Raw genomic sequence first — 19,042 nt, 5'->3', positions numbered from 1 at the left:
AAACGGATCAGGATCCTCTACTATAATTTCAAGAAAATTGTAGATTATCAAATTATGGAATTTAAGCCGTTTCTAAATATTAAAACCCTTGAAAAATGAAACTTAATTATTAAAAATGTGATAGGTTACAATTGAGAATTAAGTGTATATTCATGAAGTTCTTGCTTTTTATGTTGTAAAAAAAAGTTTGAGCAAAAAACTATCTTTTGGTTTTCTTAAGAAAAAAATCTCTGCAAAAGTAAAGATATTGCCTTTTGATAGGGAAATTCTTTCGGGCAACCTCGATAATATGTCACATTTTTTATCCGTGGCATTTTTCAAGAGTTTTGATGCTTAAAAATAGCTTAAATTCTATAATTTATTTAAAATTGTAGAAAATTTTAATCCATTTTTGTTTGCCTAACAACCGTCATATTTTCGAATGGGAAATATAAGATGCCCTTCTAGTGTTCTCCTGGTGTCTTCCCAACTGTGATGTAGCTTTTAAAATTATCGTTGAATTTGAGATTATCATTATTGACTTTTAATCTATTGATGATTTTAAAAGCTACATCACAATTAAGAAGACACCAAAAAAATATTAGAAGAACACTTAGCATTTTTCCTTCCGAATTGGACAATTTTCACGCTTTTGTTTAAAAACGCATGCCTGCAAAATCTTCTAATTTCCACATCAAGTAATTTTCATCTATCATTAATGCTTTTTGCTTCGACGAAGGCTTATTGGTCCACTTGTTAACGTATCAATACAAGCAAAAATGGAAAATAAAATCATCGATCTGATTTTCACGTGGGAACTAAAATCTCCACCATCCCATTTACTGCGAGGGGTAATTAAAGATCATTACCAAAAAATCTTATCATAAAATTGAGATTACGATTGATATAAATTATTACCTGTAAAAACTTCCTTAACTGAAACATAAACCCTAACGTTGTTTTAATAACGTTAAATTTAACATAATCATTCTCTTTAACGCATTTCTGTTTGTCAATACTCGTTCAAATTCTGAGGTTTTAGAAGCAACATCATTTCTCTCGTGCAATATAGCAAGCTTGTTTCAATGATTCCCCCGGGATACATGGTTAGTTTAGTTATTTTCATCTCTTTTTCTTTTTTTTGGTCCTTTCTTTGTTTATTTGCTTGTTTATTTAATGTATTATGTATGTTTGTTAACGTTTTTTTGGGGGACTTTTTTTTTTTTTTTTTGAAAAAGTATTATGAAGTGATATTAATCGATTTGAGTTTGCAATTTCAAAATGAGCGATTTGAAAATGTTATTTTTAAAAACGCAATAAAATATTTGGTAAAATCGTAGTTTGGCATTTTAAAATCATGGGTTGTTTAAAATGCACCATTTGCTTGCGATTTGAAAACGCAAATTTTTCTATGTTTTCAAATCACAATTTTTTAAAATTGCACTTTTAATCTATGAAATTGCAATGTCAAACACACAACTTTGGGTTTGTTTGAGTTTGCGATTTCAAAAGGCGCGATTTAAAAATAGCAATTTTAATATGTGCAATTTAAAAATGAGATTTTTAAAATGGTGGGTGGCCGCCTTTAAAATTGTGCGTTTTTAAAAAAGCACCTCCTTAGCAGCAATTTGAAATTGCAGATTTTTTGTGTTTTCAAGCCTCAATTTTTTAAACATGCAATCATAAACAATTAATTTTCTGTGATTTGGTTTAAAATCGCACTTTTTATCTATGAAATCGCAATGCCAAACGAACCCTTTGCCCCTCGTTCATGCGTTTTTTTCTCCGGAATAAGAAATTCTGGATCTGTCCACGTGATCTTAACATTATTGATATAATGCCTTCTAATTTATGTTTTTTGTGGAGTTGTAGAAACTGAAAATTGATACCCAATCTCCCAGGTGGCATTCGAAATTGGCCAAAATATTGAAGAATATTAAAGGTTTTCTTTTCTTTTTTTGTCATTTTTTTTCTTCCTATTATCTATTTTATATTTGTCTATTAACTTTATTTATTTTTTGCTTGTTAACATTAGGAATATCTTACCGTATTGATGTACAAGAAGGTGTCGCACATGTTAATGGTAGAATAGATCCAAAAAACCTTCTGAAGAAGCTAGAAAAAGCAGGGAGAGTGGCAGAACTCATGGAAGTTCATTCTTCTGATCTTGCCTATGGCCATTACCAGACCATGTTTGACCATCACTATGATGTGCATTTCAATGGCCATCCATTTTATGATCATTATGGAAGATCAGAGCCTTCATATCATTATCCTTACAATTATCACACGTATAAATCCCAGCCTAGCCAGTATGAACCTTATTACAATGACCCGTGGGCACGGTATCCATATTACTGGTATGAGCCTCCGGCGCAATGCTTTCCGCAGCCGCCGTCGCCGGTGGAGGTCCATCCCTTCTATGATCCACACTACTCATGCTCAATCATGTAAACGCCGTCGTAAAATGCATTGCTTGAGACTTGGTGAAGAGCTATAGAGATGGTTTAAGTTGAGTGTTTTGTTTTTCTCCGAATTTTTTAGGAGAAATTATGATGTTTAATTAGATTTTTTTTTTTCTCCGAATTTTTAAGGAGAAATTAGGATCTGGGTTCATGATTTTCTTAAGAGTTTTTAAGGTTTTGAATTTCGGACTTGGATTTGTTATATTTAATAATTTCGGACTTGGATTTGTTATATTTAATGAATGAGATTTTATCTATCAATCTTTTTTGGGTTTATTTATTTATTTATTATGATTTAGATGACAAAATCCGGCATTTTAGGACGTTCTTTGTATGACAAATTATATAAGGATTTGAATCCTATTTCTTGAGACTAGAAAGACAAAAAGAATCCTATTTCTTGTGAATAGGGATTTGTCTACATTGACATGGATTTTTTTTTTTTTTTTTTTTTTTTTTACATATAGATACAAGAGAGGGACTGAGGAAGAGATAAATTCGAACTAGTGATATTCACTTCAAGAGGCGTAGTTTCCAGCTGATTGAGCTACCATTTAAATACTACATTGACATGAAATTTATAAAAGTTTGAATTAAATATATGAGTAAAGTTAGAAATCACATTTTTATTTTATTATTTTAATATGACAGTGCCAATACACTCGTAGATTTATTTTATTTTATTTTTTTAACAATGACAGATTCAGTAGTAAATTTGCATTACCAGGTCAGTGTAGTGGGATAATGATGGAATAAAATTGTGGTTTTTACTTTTAGCATTACTCTAAATATGAACAATCTATTATCTATGTCTTAGATCTATTTTACTTTTGAAGGTCAGAGCATATTTGTTTTATAATTGAAGTTGTGCATGGTTAGTGGTGGCTGCCGTCATAGATAGACTTTGATTATAAGCATTTTTTAAGTGTATTTATGACTTTATAATTACATAGCACTTGTAATTAAATATAAAGTTTATATATAATGAATGAGATTTTGTTGATCACAAGTAATCTATTTTCGAGTTTACTCTTTTTGAAAAAGAAAAGAAAAAGGAATCGTATTTCTTGTGAAGTGAGATTTGTTCCAATCAAGGTTTGACCTTTAGATATAGTCTTATAGATCAAATCCGCGATGATGATGGAGTTCACGAATCGTTGATTGCTTTTACCCAAATATGCCTACTTAATTTGTACATCGATTTTAATTTTTAATTTTTTTTTAATTTTTTTTAGGAAAATACTAAAATAACACCAAACATTTTCATACATATATATATATATATATATATATGGGGAATGAGATCATTATGATTATTATTATTTTTTCCTTTTGTGTTTTTGTTTTTGTGATTCATGAATTTATGGATGCAATTAGGAGCATAAACGAGTTGAGCCTGAGTGAGCTTCTATTGTTCGGGCTCGGCTCATTTAAATTTTACTGGAGCTCGAGCTTAAAGACGAGATAAAAAGTCGAACTCGAGCCGAGCCGAACCAACTTGAGCTCTTAAAAATTTAAACTTCAAGTACTCTTAAACAGGTTAAGAAGTCAGTCTGTATATAAGCATTTGCTTAGTCTAATTAGCCGAGTATGGAGCTTAAACCAATACAGCAAATCACTTGGTTTCAAAGAGAGATGATATACATAATTTTATAGATAAGCAAAATTGGGGATTGGTGTTTTCTTAGTAGTGTGGGACAAGTTAACAGATTGTATTCATACTGCAGTGAAATAACGCCCCTTACAAAAAAATATTTTTTTAAGGTCTCTCTCTCAATCTCCCTCACCAGTCTCGGTGCATCTTCCACCTCAACTCTCTCATTTTCCACTCTTTTACTCTTGCTCATCAAATTTTTGTTACAATATATATATATAAAAGTTATATAGTATATTTGTTATTATTGAACAATATTAACTATATATTATTAGTTAATAAAAAAATATACGAGTCGAGCCTTATACTAGCTTGCTCATGAGTTTAACCGACTCGGGTCGAGCTTAATTCGTTTAATATTAGAGTCAAAATTTGTGTTCATAAAACGCCTTATATGAGCGAATCCCGAGTTCGCTCTCAGTCACCCCTAGATGCAATACAATTTCACAAATTAAGAACAGAAAATTCCAGTTTATTTGTTGCTCCACCTATGTGAGAGAGAGAGAGAGAGAGAGAGAGGATGGGGATGCGATTCATGGGCCTGATGAATATAATCTCTACGATTCACCCAGTCAAGAAGAAAAAGCCCACTATAGAATTTAAGGTTTAAATAAAATTTTACAGATTTAACAAAATATGTCATACGGTGAATATGTAGCAATATCATTTAAATTTTTTTAAACGACGTGACACTATGTATACTAGTAAATGTAATCAAGTAAGATAAATATTAAAAACCTCAAAACTTTTTCTCAAATTCTTGCTCCCAAATGATCTGGAATCCACATTCATTTAAGAAGAGAAGAAAAAAAAAAAAAATCTAAACCTAGTTATTTCTTGAACTAATCAAATCATTTGGAAATAAGAATTTGAGAAAAAGTTTTTGGGTCTTTAGCGTTTCTCATAAACTGTAAAATAATTTCTCTCCATTTTACTTGAAATAGAGATGATCCAATTCCGATATTTATTGCGTCCTTAAATCATTTATTTCTTGGAACGAAGTGTAGAATTTCAAATGAAATGAAAAGTATCAATTTCATGGTCAGTATTTAAAGTTGTATCTAACGGTGTACATGATTATAATGTTGACATATCTTTTAAAAAATTTAAATAATGCAAAATCATATATACTGTTAGATGCACAAACTTTAAATTCTGACACTTTCAATTTTTTTTTTTTTTTTTCATTTGAAATGGAGGATCCTTATCGGGGCAAATTTCAAAGGACAAATGTTTGGAATGCAGGATATGGTTAAAGGACATTATGAATGTTTAGACTGGCATATTTATGTTGCTTGTAATGTTCCTTGGAGAACCATATAGAATTCCTCAACCCATATGGCGATATCCTCATATCCTTCTCTCTCATCTTGGTGATTTCTTCTTACACTTGTTAAATTATTATTTATTTTAAGAGTTTAAATTAACAAAAAATTATAAATTTAATCATTTAATTAATATTCTAACATTTTTTATATATAAACTTAAACTCTCTCAATATATAATTGAAATTAAAAATAAATTTTTAAATAAAATTTGAACTCATAATCTCTGTTTAGCTCGAAACTTGTATTTGACGTTCACATGTCATTTCAATTAGATATTTAATGTAAGATGAAAAGTAAATGCATGGAGGGAGACTGACAAATAAAGCAGCACATGATTTATGGGTGGTGGAAGGAGCCAAGTGGGTTGAAGAACGTGGCCCTCATTTATGAAGGCTTGGTAATATGGCATGTGGCCTGTGGCCTGTGGGACACATTGGCCTTCATAGCTTTACTAAAATGTCAATGGTGGTGAATGGAAGAGAGTGGGAAACTATATGTTTTTTTTTTTTTTTCATTGAAATCATAAGAAATTCACACTTTGTGAATAAAGGAAGTGGAAATTGAAGGAAATATGGTCATTTCAAAGGACTTTTGGCATGTCATAATCCCAAGTGTTCAAATCCATGAACCTACTCTCTTGTAGAACAAAACCTTCAATTTAATATTGGACCGACTTAAAGGTTAGCAAGTACCAATATAGTTCGTATCCGTTACAATTAACAAGTTCATCTTGCTTGCTCTTACCGTGGCTTTTTTTTTTTTTTTTTTGTTCTCCAACAATTCAATCAAAGTTTCTCTTCAATTGATTATTGTTTTGGTCATTCCACGACTCTTAAGTAGACCGAACTTTGGCCTTGAGTTTTTTAGTAGCTTTAATTTTTTTGGCATAATTGATTTTAACATAGTATTAGAGGGGTGATTTAAAAAATTATTATTTCCTTTGGGTTTAGGAGAATAAAAAAGAAATCTAGGAAAGATTGGGGCTAAGTACTTTTTCAGTGGATCCTAGGAGGCCGTCTTGAGTCTTCTATCTTGGTCTAAATACCCAAGAAGAATCTTACTTTCCCTTCCTTATTTTGGTGATAACACAATCTCATCTCTTCATTCACGAAAAAGAAAAGTAAACAATTAGATTAAAGTAATGAGGAATCATGCTCTTATCATAAGCCCATTTGGTGAAGAATCTTGACCAAGACTTAAAAAAAGGGTCATTATATTATAGGAAAATTGGTAGCCCCAAAGTTGTAAATTTGGGCCAATTCTTAAAGGCTTAAAGCTGCTTCTTTTGATGGCTGTAGCTTTACTGCTTTTAGAGCTAGATTGCCCTTTTACTTGTTGAGAAAGACTCCAGAGCTCTCCTCAGGGTGAATGAGTCATGCCATTTTGATTTTCAGACAAAGAAGGTGCACCAAACACCAGAAGGTCTCGTGCAATGGCAGCTTTGGGTTGCTTAGATGGCGTAGAAGTGATGCTGTAAAGCGACAGGGACTGATTGCAAGCAACGCATCCAACCGACTCTGCACCACCACGCTATGCACTGCCTTTTCTTCATCATCTTCGGCTCTTTTTATACGTAGGATTAGAATAAGAGTGTTAATTTGTGTCTTTTCATTGAGTCATGAGAATAAGAGTCGGTTTGGAATTGCGTTTAAAAAATAGAGTTTTTAAGTTAAAATGTGTTTTTAATCTTTTTTTAGCTTTTGAGACCTTTAAAAGTGATTTCAATTTTTTTTATCAAACGAATACTTTTTTCTTGGAATTGACTTTTTGAGTGTTAAACGCATTTTTATGCCTCTTAAATACAAATCTAAACAGGCCCTAAAACCATATAGGTTTCCAACCCATTTAATTAAATGGGTCAGACCCCCTTAATCATAATCCAGTAATTTTGTGTTGAATTTGTGAATTGTATCAAAAATTACCAACTTTATGTAATGAAGTTTGCTGCAAAGATAGAATGAGATAGGATTGTAAAACATATACATTCAAAATTGGGTTTGATTAAAAAGTCGAATGTCATTAGTAGACGGCTATATGTATTCTATACAACTGTTATGACCTAGCAGTGAAAACTAATCATTTTTTTTTTTTTAACTAGTGCTAATTTTTACTGTGACATCTTCAAGTTGTATGGCAAATAACATTACTCTTACGTTCGTTTAGCAATTTTAAAACGCGTCGTTTGAAAAAAAAAAAAAAAAAAAGTTCTTTAAAACAGTCAATCAAAAAGAAGTTTTTAAAGATGAAGTTAAGCGTTTAGTAAAATATGTAAAAGAATGTCGTTTTTCTCAATTGAATCTTTAAAATCGTACAAAGAGGCATATTACTCAACCATCTTTAAGCTAATTTTTTTTTTTTTTTTTTTTTTTTTACAAATTCAATAGATAAACTATTAGATTTATAAATTCACGTGAACCTCACAAAAATTCAATAGTAAATTAATCAATTTACTATGAAAATGATTAAAATATGATCGGAAAAGAATAAATTCTATTGTATTATTTAACAATATGCGTTTACCCTACAAAATCTTAGAGCCAAACACAATCTTCGTTTATGTGGACTTAACATGAACCACTTGTTAGTTGCTCCCCGGCAAAAAGTTTTGGCAACGAGGCAAGTTGATCATGCAAATTCAGCCTGCCTGTCCCACTAGGGTAGACTATTCTATACATCTTTTGAATAATTTGGGAGTTTAGGCTTCCAAATTTCAATTATTTTATATTTTTCTCATTATTTTAGTTTGTTTTCGTTGAATTCTTTGGGAGACTTTTGAATCTGCTAGGAAACAAAAAAAAAAAAAAAAAAAAACTGAATTATATTTTTGTATGTAATTGAATAAAAAAAGGTTTTTCCGAGCCAAACAGATGAACCCAAAAAAATTTCAAACTGACATGACAGATCATGAGTGACAAACAAGGGAGAGAGAATTGCATTTTGTTAGTTTAAAAACTATTGTCACATCAATTTGAAAAATTTTCTGGTTTTATTTGTTTGCTTCCCTAGTACTTCTCTTCCCGATTCATTCAACTTAGAAAGAAAAATCTATACTTGTTTAATGAAATTTATAGAAAGGATGGTAGCTACCTTTTTTATGTTCTATGTACCACTCAACTTAGAGAGAAAATCAAATAAAACTACCGAAAAATGAAATTATTATGAAATCTTCTGTATCACTCATCTCCTAATGTAAATTACTGGTTAATAATTGGGATAAATGCATTTTTTTCATTGTGGTTTAGAGTTTTGACAAATAGCTTTATGAGTTATAAAAATTGATTAATCACTCCCTAGAATAATGGATTGTTTGAGATTGTGTTTCTAAAAAATTTTCGTAGGTTAAAAAAATGCCTTTTTGAAAACACAAAATTTTAAAGACTAAACTGTGATTTTAAATGCCAAACCGCAACTTTGCCAAATGCTTAGTTACATTTTTAAAAATTACGTTTTTAAATCGTAAACTCAAACGGACTCTAAGAAAAAAATTAATTAGTCTTTGCCATAAAAAAAGATGACAAAATTCGTTAACGTCACATCATAAATTTGGGTGGTCGAACCACCCCATAGTCTTGAAGGTGATTCGGCACCTCCAAATAGCTAAATAAATAAATAAATAAAATTGAGAGGTGGTCGAACCACCTCTTTTGCCTTGAAAGTGGTTCGACCACCTCTTTTGGCCGACTTGATTCGTGCTAATTTGTTAAAACTTCAAATCACGGGGATAAAAATGCATTTATTCTTTCATAATTAGTAACTTTCATCTTGAGAATCAAAGAATCTTATGGATTTTTGGGTCATTAACGGTTAATCTTTTGGAATATGCTTGTGGTACGATAATATTTTAGTAGTAATTATTATTATTATTATTTTTTTCCAATTACATGTATATACTAGAGGTAAATCCAAGATACATGTTTCCAAGAACAATTATCCCAATAAAACTCTATGACGAAATTACCCTCTACAAACAAACAAGTGGGAATGTCCCTTTTCATTGGCTAAAAAGAAGCATCAAATTGCGTGTGGGCTCACAACATCATGACACGTGTCGGGCTTCTTTGTTCATGCAGACTTCTGCAGAATCCACGTGAGCAAGGGTGCAATGTGTCACATGATTCATGGACAGGGTAAGGTGCTATAGGGGGCCCACCCAATGAGGGTGTGCCACGCGGTAGCTTCTAGATCTGATCACGTGCACTGGAGCAGCTTTTCTAAATTCGAGCCCTTTGGCTTTGTATAAATGAGATTTCTTATCTACTCTGCATTACAGATTCTAATAACATTTCACCGACTTTACCATTAAAAATAACAATTATAGGTCTAGATTGGTGTGTCGAATTATCAATTATCTTAAAATGAGAATAACTTTAATCAAATTATGGTATAAACCGGATGTTTTGCACAATCAAATAAAAAACAGACACATAAGCTTAAAACACAAAATAATAATAATAATAATAATAATAATAACTCTTACATCAAATAATTCTTCTTATATTGACAAAATCACTGGAGTTACCGTCTTGGTTGATTTTGGAGATCTCGATGTAGGGGGCTCGGAGGTGGGTGGTGGGCGTTTAGTTATTTATTTATTTATTTGACATGTCCGCACAAAATATATATATATATATATATAACCATTTACATCAAATAATTATTCTTCTATTGACAAAATCACTGGAGTCACCATTTTTGTTGGTTTTGGAGACTTCGATGTGGAGGGCTTGGAGGTGGGTGGTGGAGCGTGAGTTTTTTTTTTTTTTTTTGACATGTCTGCACAAAGGGATAGGATAGAGATTTAAACTAGTGACTTCCGCTTTATTAGGCGTGGTCCCATCCGATTGAACTACCTCATAGGGATTAGTGGACATTGAGTTAAAATGAATGGAAAAGTCTATAGAATTCATTTGAATTAAAGATACGGTGTTTTCATCTTTATTGTATTTGATATTTTTATATGATGTATCAAATTTCGATTGAAGGTTGTAAAATGGAGTTTTACACAATATCTGAATGAAAAGACTATCTTCTAAAAATTGTAACACTTCTCTACGTGGAATCCATACGGATCTCACAAATTAAATAGTAAATTTGCACATCCCTTATACGGAGAATAAATGTGTAAGAAAATAAAACTAGTAATTTCTCACTTAAATAAGGTGATTCTATTTACATCATTATATGTAATAAAACAAAATCTTAACCTCAAAATGGGAGAGGATCCTGATTTGCTATAGTATATAAAAAAACGAAATAAAAATCAATAATTAGAATAAAACAAAATCAATAATTAGCATAAAATCAATAATTAGCATAAAACAAAATAATAAAACAAAATCTTGACCTCAAAATGGGAGAGGATCCTGATTTGCTATAGTATATAAAAAAAACAAAATAAAAATCAATAATTAGCATGAATCTAATTAGCATGCAGCAAATAATTGTCATTATTGTTATTTTTGGCCTAAGTAAGAATTATTAAATTTATAGTGGGATTTATAATAAAGACGATAGGGTGAATTCTCCAAGTTCATGCATGCTTGGCTGTCACGGACCGAAATATCATCGGCCGTACTTTAGAGGAACATTGTAGAGTATGATAAGGTTAAAGAGAGCTGCATTTGCAAATGGTCAACATCATACAAAGAAAGGGAAGGATATCACATCCTTATCATTCTGCCTTCATTCTTTGGCAAACTTTTTCCTGTTTGCTAAAACCCGGGTAGCGCTAGTTTGTTTTATTGAACTCTTTAAATAAAAGTTAATTTTGATAAAAAAAAAAAGAAAAAAAAAAGCAAAAATAGAAATGTTAGCTGTTTTTCTAGTGTTTTTTTTATGTCCTCTCAACTGTGATGTGACTTTTAAAATCAACAATAGATTAAAAGTCAATAATGATAATCTCGTCCCCTAACTCAATTGGCTGGGACCACACTTAATGAAGTGGATGTCACTAGTTTGAATCCCCCTCCTCCCTCTTGTGCAGACATGTCAAAAAAAAAAAATAAAAAAAAAAAATAATGATAATCTCAAATTCAACGATAATTTTAAAAGCCACATCACAGTTGAGAAGACACTAGAAGTCAAGAGTACACTAGAAAAACACTTAACATTTTCCAAAAAAAAAAAAAAAATCACTTTTTAAAACTGGAGAGCTACTTTTAAAAGGAATCAAATATTAACTTCACTACATTTATCTCTACTTTAGTTAAATATTATTAATTTTAATTATTTCTTTATTCTGGTAGATGAGATATTGAGAGAAGATAAATAAATATGTAAGCTTGAAAAATTAAATAACTTTCACTTTTTGGCTCTTAGTATTGAAATAGCTTCTTTTACAAAAGTTAAATTTGAAATACAGTAGATAGCTTGTTAAATAGTTATTTTTGTGGGTTTTTTCAAATTCTTACATAAAAGTGGAATTTGAAAAGTTCAATAAGAATGCTCTTAGAACCTATCAACTTAGGATTCAAATATCTAACAATTTACTGTTCGAACAGTAAATGTGAGAGAGCTCGTATAAGAATTACTTGTCACAAGAGAGGGGCGGGCTGCCCTAGAATCACCATCACTTTCTTTTGCATTCTCATCGTTGCTTTGGTGCTTCGATCAGGCCAGAGCGTCAACAATGGCGGCATGTCACTAAGCCTCACAAAGTTGCCCCTTCTTGACCAGCTCCAACTACAATTTTCTTGCAATTGGCACTCTTTATTGTGTTTAACTTTGAGGTGATTCGGTGACCCACCAAAAAATGACTTTGGAGTGGCATAACCACTACGATAGCCTAAAGGGGTGGTTTAGTCATTGCCTAAAAAAAACTTTTTTATTTTTTTTAATATCTAGTTTGGGAGCCGTGATTCAGAGCACGTCGCGTGCTCAGTACGTCAGGCAGGAAATTTTTTTTTTTTAATATTTTAATAAAAAAAAAAAAAAATTTGCTGGCGTGCTAAGCTATTTATCTTCACGGGTAGTTTGGACATCTTAAGTAAAACATTTGCATATGCAAGTCATGTAGACAAATTTTGGTCCACTTTACGCCAATCATTAACCGAGAGTGCTAGTTGAAAGGAATTGTAGTTTGAGGGGTCAAATACTTATACCACACATGATAGTTTGATGTCAAACTATGGGCAAATGGCCTGTCAGATTATGAAGAGCTAAGTGCATTTTCCCATTTTTTTAATGAAGTTTTTTGCCTTTAGCTTTGAACCAAAATTAGATGTTAAGGGTTTAGGTAGATAATGGTAAAGAATCACCTAATAGTTTAAAGAATTAACAATCGGGACTTCTTACGATTGTAGCGCTTGGATTGTAAGGGATCACTATGTGAGAGTTCTTATTTTAATATATTTTTTCTCTGTTTTAATTATAGACCCTTTCAGAAACCTTTCACAATTGCCTATTTGATTACAAGGAATTCTGTTACGAGGATTAAGCCCTTTATCACATACAATTTTAGAAGATAAATACAAAAACTACCATTAACTCAATAAAACTAAATAAGGAAAACCATGTGCACATGTCTTGGTTAAAAGCTAATTTGCATATCTTCCCCACTCCCTTTCTTTTTGGACAAACATATGTAGGAGAAGAGCCCATTTCTCACTCCCTATATCTTTTCCTTGCACCCTATTTTTTGGACAAAAAATAATAGGGACTGGGATCTAGACCAGCAATAATAATAATAAGATGGTCTTTAAAAGCTGTCCCAAGCTAAGGGCATTAATGTCACTGCAGGACACTGCTACTTGGGTTTTGAGGCCATTAAAGAAAGCAAGGTCTGACAAGGACCGTTTGGTAATTTGGTCCTGAGAGATCCTTAGCGGTTAGTGAGTCTTCAACTTCCCTTGTCTGCCAAGAAGCGTTTAGAGAGACAGAGAAAGAGAGAGAGAACAAAGCAAAGGATAAAGAAGAAAACAAACAGAGTTAGAAACAGAGCAAGTTTTTCTCTGTTCTTATTCTTTCCCTCTCTATGTGAGCTTTTTGCTCTGTCACAAATCTTGTTCCAGAGCTCATTTTCAAACTTGATTGTGAGCACTTAAGCTTGGTCTGCCTCTGGGTCTCCTTCAGTTTGTTGGCACTCTTTGTATTCTATATGGGTTTTGCTTGAGAAAGCTGTATTCGGTTGGAAATAGAGGAGAATCTGGCTAGAAAATGTCTTGGAAGAGCAAAGGAGAGCTGTCTTCTAGGAGTGTAATATCACAAAAATGGACCCTTTTGCTTTGTCTGGGCAGCTTCTGTGCTGGACTACTCTTCACCAACAGGTATGGACATGTATTATGCTTTCTCTGATTTTTCAGTTTCTGCTAATTTTCAAATGGTAATTGCTTCTGGGTTTTGACAAGTTGGTTAATTTATGCTTTTTCTGAAACAAATTCAATCCTTTCTTGTATGGATTTGTACGTATGTTAAGAACAATTTACTTCCAAATTTTCTATTTTAAGATCTGTATCGTATTTAATATCTTTTTGGTAGCAATTTATAATATCTAATATAATAATTTGATTTTCCTGAGCTGGATTGTTCTGAATTTTCAAGAATTCCAATGCTCTGATGGCATTGGAACGTATTTTGTCATTTGGATTTCATTGTTGAAGTGGGGTAGATCTAAAACGGATTTCTACTATGGGTGTAAGCCATATTAATTTTCTGTGTAAGATGCCATTCCTGCATATTGTATTACTTTGGGTGCTCAGGAGTCAGGGCTAGTCAATTATGGACAACTCTGCAAAAATTTGTGTGAATTCCATTATCATTTAATAGATGGTTCAGTTTTTGTTTCTGTCTGTATGTATAGGTGAGATATAAATGCTGTTTATGTCATATTTGTGGACCTGAAGAATGCTTCCGACTTTTTAGTTGTCTCATTTTCTCATTAAAGGACAGAAGGCCTCTGACATCTTTTATTCAATATCGTACCTTTAATTTTTCCTCTGGTGGTGGTAACTGGAAGTCCTTGTTTTTCTTTGTATTAGCTACCCAAAACCTCCGTCTAGTCCAAGGCAGCACTTTTTTCTTTTAGTTTATTTTATTATTTGCTTGATAAATTGCAGCTTATTATATGGTGTTCTAATTTTATATAGGCTTCATCCGTTTCAGTGGTTGGTATAGATCATAATTAAACATTCAGTGCCTTTTTTTTAGTAAGTCTTGAATAGTTAACATGGAAGACTTTTTTTTTCTTTTTTTTAAAGAGGTACTAGTAACACATTCCTTGGTGTTGAACAAGCTTGTATTTTTAATGTTGTCAAATTTCTTTTTGGTTAGTTTAATAAATAGTTATACATTGAGATACTTTTCTTCATTTGAATTATATCTAAAGTTGTTGCCAAGGAAAGGAAACTTGTTGCTGCAATTTTATGACATTTTTAATGATGAAAGTAAACCGGTACAGGATGTGGACTGTTCCTGAACCTCAGGGTATTGCACGGACAACGGCAATGGAAGCTGAAAAATTGAAATTGGTTTCCGAGGGCTGTGATCCAAAAGCTGTGAGCATCTCCATCCTATCATTGCTTGATTTCTTTTAATTCTTTTTGATAATTTAGTTAAAACGTTTTGTGTTTGTTTATATTCACTGTCTGCTATGTTCCTCATTTTAGTTTCTTTTACATTTTTATTTGCTTCGGTTCCATTAGTTGCATAACAAAGAAGTAAACCATGAATCCGAGGACGTTTTGGGGGAAGTTCATAAGACTCATAATGCTATACAGTAAGTTATGCCTATGCTTACTTATTTGTCCTGATTACCCTTATTTATTTTAAATTTGGTTTTGAAATATTCTGAATGCCACACTTATCATAGTATGTTGATCATAGGACATTAGATAAGACTATTTCGAGTTTAGAGATGGAATTAGCTGCTGCAAGGGCAGCTCAGGAGTCTATACGAAGTGGCGCTCCTTTGTCACAAGATCCAAAGAAGAATGAATCATCTGGGAAAAGAAAGTATCTAATGGTTGTAGGAATTAATACTGCTTTTAGCAGCAGGAAAAGAAGAGATTCAGTTCGTGCAACGTGGATGCCACAAGGTTCATATATTAATTCCTGCTTTCTCCCTCCTGGGTTTTCTTGATTATCCTTGTGCTTTTTTGGTAGCTTATTTGGATTGATATAATCTGATGATCTGTGCTTTTGAAAAACTGGAAAATAGGTGAGAAGAGAAAGAAGCTGGAGGAAGAGAAGGGAATTATTATCCGCTTTGTCATTGGTCACAGGTGGATACTTCATTCCTTTTTTATGCTAATTTTGGATAAATAGACAACATTTATAATTCATAGGTTTGTCTAAAATTGACATGCGGAGCCTATTGTCAACAAGTTACTGAAAACTACACAGCATTTTGTCTGGGAAAGGATCACAGTTTTGGTATTTTATTAGATCACCATCCATTCTAATTGCAGCCACAGCTTAGCTTTTGAATTTCTAGGCAGCAAATCAATGAAGTACCTAATTTTCCAATTAAGAATGCTTAAATTCCTTATCTATAATAGCTGATGATCGCTGAGGCTTTATGACTTGCTTGGCCAATTATGATCTTATCCTCTTTCTTTCAAACTCTTAGCTGTGTGCTCTTACTTCATAACAAGAAAATTCAGTCATTTATGTCCTGAAAGTTCTCCAGGCAATCATAGAGCATAATTGTTTTTCCTTTGGGGGCAAAAACATAAGTCTCTCTCTTGGAGAGAAGGTTTCTCCTCAAGTCAATCTCTCTTTGCTTCTGTTTCCACCTGGTCGAAACTATCAATCCTGTTCCAAAGTCTTGATCGATTCAGCTCTCATTCTCTATCTGGCCGGGTGATAGGTGCTATGCAAATGGTTTCAGGATGCAAATTTTTTTCTGGCTTCTGAATTCCATATGATGGCCATAATAATTACTCTATTAGCTAGAAGCTTAAGAATACATACAAAATGGGTAATCAGTTTTTTGTCATTATTTAGTGCCACATCAGGGGGTATTCTGGACAGAGCCATTGAAGCAGAGGACCAAAAACATGGAGATTTACTGAGGCTGGTAATACTTTCATGGCTTGTTCTTCCTCTGCCACATGTATTATTACTTCAAAAGACGTTTTGTTGTATTCATTCAGGAGAAAGAAAATGTGACGTGACTTTATGTCTTCGTTATTTGTGAGCAGGACCATGTTGAAGGCTACCTGGAATTGTCCGCCAAGACAAGGGAATATTTTTCTACTGCTGTTGCTTTGTGGGATGCAGATTTCTACATCAAAGTTGATGATGACGTCCACGTAAATATAGGTGAGTTAATTTTTTTTTTTCCTCTACTATGATAACAACCTTGTTGGCATATTATATAATCCATAAAAATCCGAATTGCTTAATTTGCATCTTTTCTTATTCAAGAGGTCTACAATCATTAGTTCAAGTCAAAGCTCTGGATTTGTCATTAATGTTCATCATTTGAAGAATATTCATGTCCTGTTAATGCCTCAAAGATCCATATCTGATTATTAGCATGGGTTTATATTTCCAAAGACTCTTGCCGTTTGTTTTTTTTGTAAGTTATATTTTTGTTACATTGTTTCCAATTCATTTCAAATTGCTACAGCCACACTTGGAGAAACTCTAGTTAGACATCGATCAAAACCACGGGTATATATTGGATGCATGAAATCTGGTCCTGTCCTTAATCAAAAGTAAGCCTTTTTTCCCCTGTTTTAGAATTATCTTTTTTTGATGAATGTTGAGAAAGTAATTGACTTCTAGTTTCTTAACTACCCATTTCATCATACAGAGGAGTGAGATACCATGAACCTGAGTATTGGAAGTTCGGTGAGGCAGGCAATAAATACTTCCGTCATGCTACAGGACAGCTCTATGCTATTTCAAAAGATCTGGCGACGTATATATCAATAAATCGGTAAGCCCACTTATCTTTACATGAAGTAAGAGATAGAAGCTAAAGTGTGGATCTAAAGGTTGTCGGCATTATTTCTTGCACTAGTAATGGTTGCCACATGGTTATTTCAGGCATGTCCTACACAAGTATGCTAACGAAGATGTCTCACTGGGATCATGGTTTATTGGCCTTGATGTGGAGCATATTGATGATCGGAGATTATGTTGTGGCACTCCACCTGGTAAGTCCTACTTTCCTTAAAATTTTGAATTGTCTTGCCAATATGGTGTTCTTATTTGGAGAGAAAGGGAAACTTACTATGATGGACCCTGGATGGACCTGTTGAATATTAAATGGCAAACATAAAACCATGTTTGTCCTTGATGGTGATAATTATACTTGTTACCATATTCATAATCAAGCGAGGTTTACCTTGATCTTATGGATTTTACTCCTCTTTACTAGTTTCCACCTTCATTAAGATCGCTATGATATCGACATATTCTTAACTACAAATAGGCTCCAAGGGTGTTTTCATATTAGAATGTTATGAATCATATGTTTGAAAGTGGAGGAAAAGTATATGGTGTTTATAAAGGTGGATAAGACTTATTGACTTCATTCCACTGGCCTGGGGTATCATCTCCATTTAGCTTTGGTCTGTGGTGTGGGACTGAAGGAATACTGAGAAGACACCGCCTTTTATTTGGTTTGATTACAAACTACGAGGATGGGTTTGTGTCACTATATAGTGTTAAATTTCTTATGAACTTATTGCTGCAGATTGCGAGTGGAAGGCCCAGGCAGGCAACGTCTGTGTAGCTTCATTCGATTGGAGCTGCAGTGGTATTTGCAGGTCTGCTGATAGGATTAAGGAGGTCCATCGGCGCTGCGGGGAAGGTGAAAATGCTTTGTGGAGTGCTTCTTTCAGAGAGGCAGCTTAGAGTTCTTCCAAACTCAGGAGGATGATAAGCTAGAGTAATGATGCAACCATAATTTTTTTTTTCCTGTATTTTTGTGAGTATAGAGAATATGTCATTTTACACGAAGAGATAGAGAGAGGGAGAGAGAGAGAGAGAGAGAGAGAGAGAAAGAGTAGAGGGGCTTTGCTACATGGACATTCTGCATTTTAAGAGAGGAGTTTGACCATGGTAGCAGCCAGAAAAGGAAGCGAGAGAGAGTCTCCACCCATTCTTTGATGCTTGGAGGGCCAGTTTGTAAGTTAACATTTCCATGGCTATCAAGCTCCTAATAAATATACATCTTTGGTGGCTTTTGCTGCCTTTCCTTTAATACAATCTCTCATTTTCTGTTTTCCAAGCATGAATTTGAAGAAAGTACTCCCTTGATGATGACCTCTTTCCCTCCATATGTGCATCACTCTGCCATTTCAATGAATTCCTCATATAGAAATTTACCAAAAAATGCCCCTACTCTCTTTGTAAACCTGAAAAAAAAAACTCTTTTTTTTGTTCTGTCAAATCAATCAAGACTTTAGTCTAGTGGTTCAAGTGGATTGGCTGAAACAAATTGTAAATATATATTTACATATTCATAAACTATATGGCAATGAGAGAAAAATAACATCCATACATATCTCAGGAAACGATATAAATGCATTTTAATGTGGACACCAAGTTCTCTTTGTAAACTTGGCCATCATATTGGTGAAGTTTAATGAAGTCAGGGGCATTTGCCAAGCCCAAGAAGGTATAAATGGCATTAGGTAAAGTTGCTTTCCTTGCATTTGTTGCAG

The 19,042-nt window shown here is 33.0% G+C and overlaps 2 protein-coding genes across 2 annotated transcripts in view; both read left to right on the top strand.

Annotated features, from left to right (window-relative positions):
• Nucleotides 1–2,433, top strand: part of LOC132181571 (probable protein S-acyltransferase 6) — a 6,473-nt gene extending 4,040 nt beyond the window's left edge. Inside the window, exons 6-7 of the mRNA XM_059594821.1 lie at nucleotides 1,852–1,921; nucleotides 2,015–2,433. Coding sequence (XP_059450804.1) covers nucleotides 1,852–1,921; nucleotides 2,015–2,433 — 489 coding nt within the window. The remainder of the gene's footprint in view (nucleotides 1–1,851; nucleotides 1,922–2,014) is intronic.
• A 10,830-nt stretch (nucleotides 2,434–13,263) lies between these two features.
• LOC132180864 (probable beta-1,3-galactosyltransferase 2) lies at nucleotides 13,264–18,626 on the top strand. The gene is made up of 11 exons (XM_059593842.1): nucleotides 13,264–13,690; nucleotides 14,821–14,917; nucleotides 15,065–15,138; nucleotides 15,246–15,457; nucleotides 15,580–15,643; nucleotides 16,368–16,440; nucleotides 16,565–16,685; nucleotides 16,996–17,083; nucleotides 17,182–17,307; nucleotides 17,418–17,527; nucleotides 18,070–18,626. Exons 1-11 carry the CDS (start codon nucleotides 13,581–13,583, stop codon nucleotides 18,228–18,230), a joined length of 1,236 nt encoding a protein of 411 aa, XP_059449825.1. The 5' UTR covers nucleotides 13,264–13,580; the 3' UTR covers nucleotides 18,231–18,626.
• The last annotated feature ends 416 nt before the right edge of the window (nucleotides 18,627–19,042 follow it).

Source organism: Corylus avellana, chromosome ca5, assembly GCF_901000735.1.
Source record: "Corylus avellana chromosome ca5, CavTom2PMs-1.0".
NCBI classification, from domain to species: Eukaryota; Viridiplantae; Streptophyta; class Magnoliopsida; order Fagales; family Betulaceae; genus Corylus; species Corylus avellana.
Note: the sequence above shows the minus strand (reverse complement) of the source record. Positions and strands in the feature narration are given on the sequence as shown.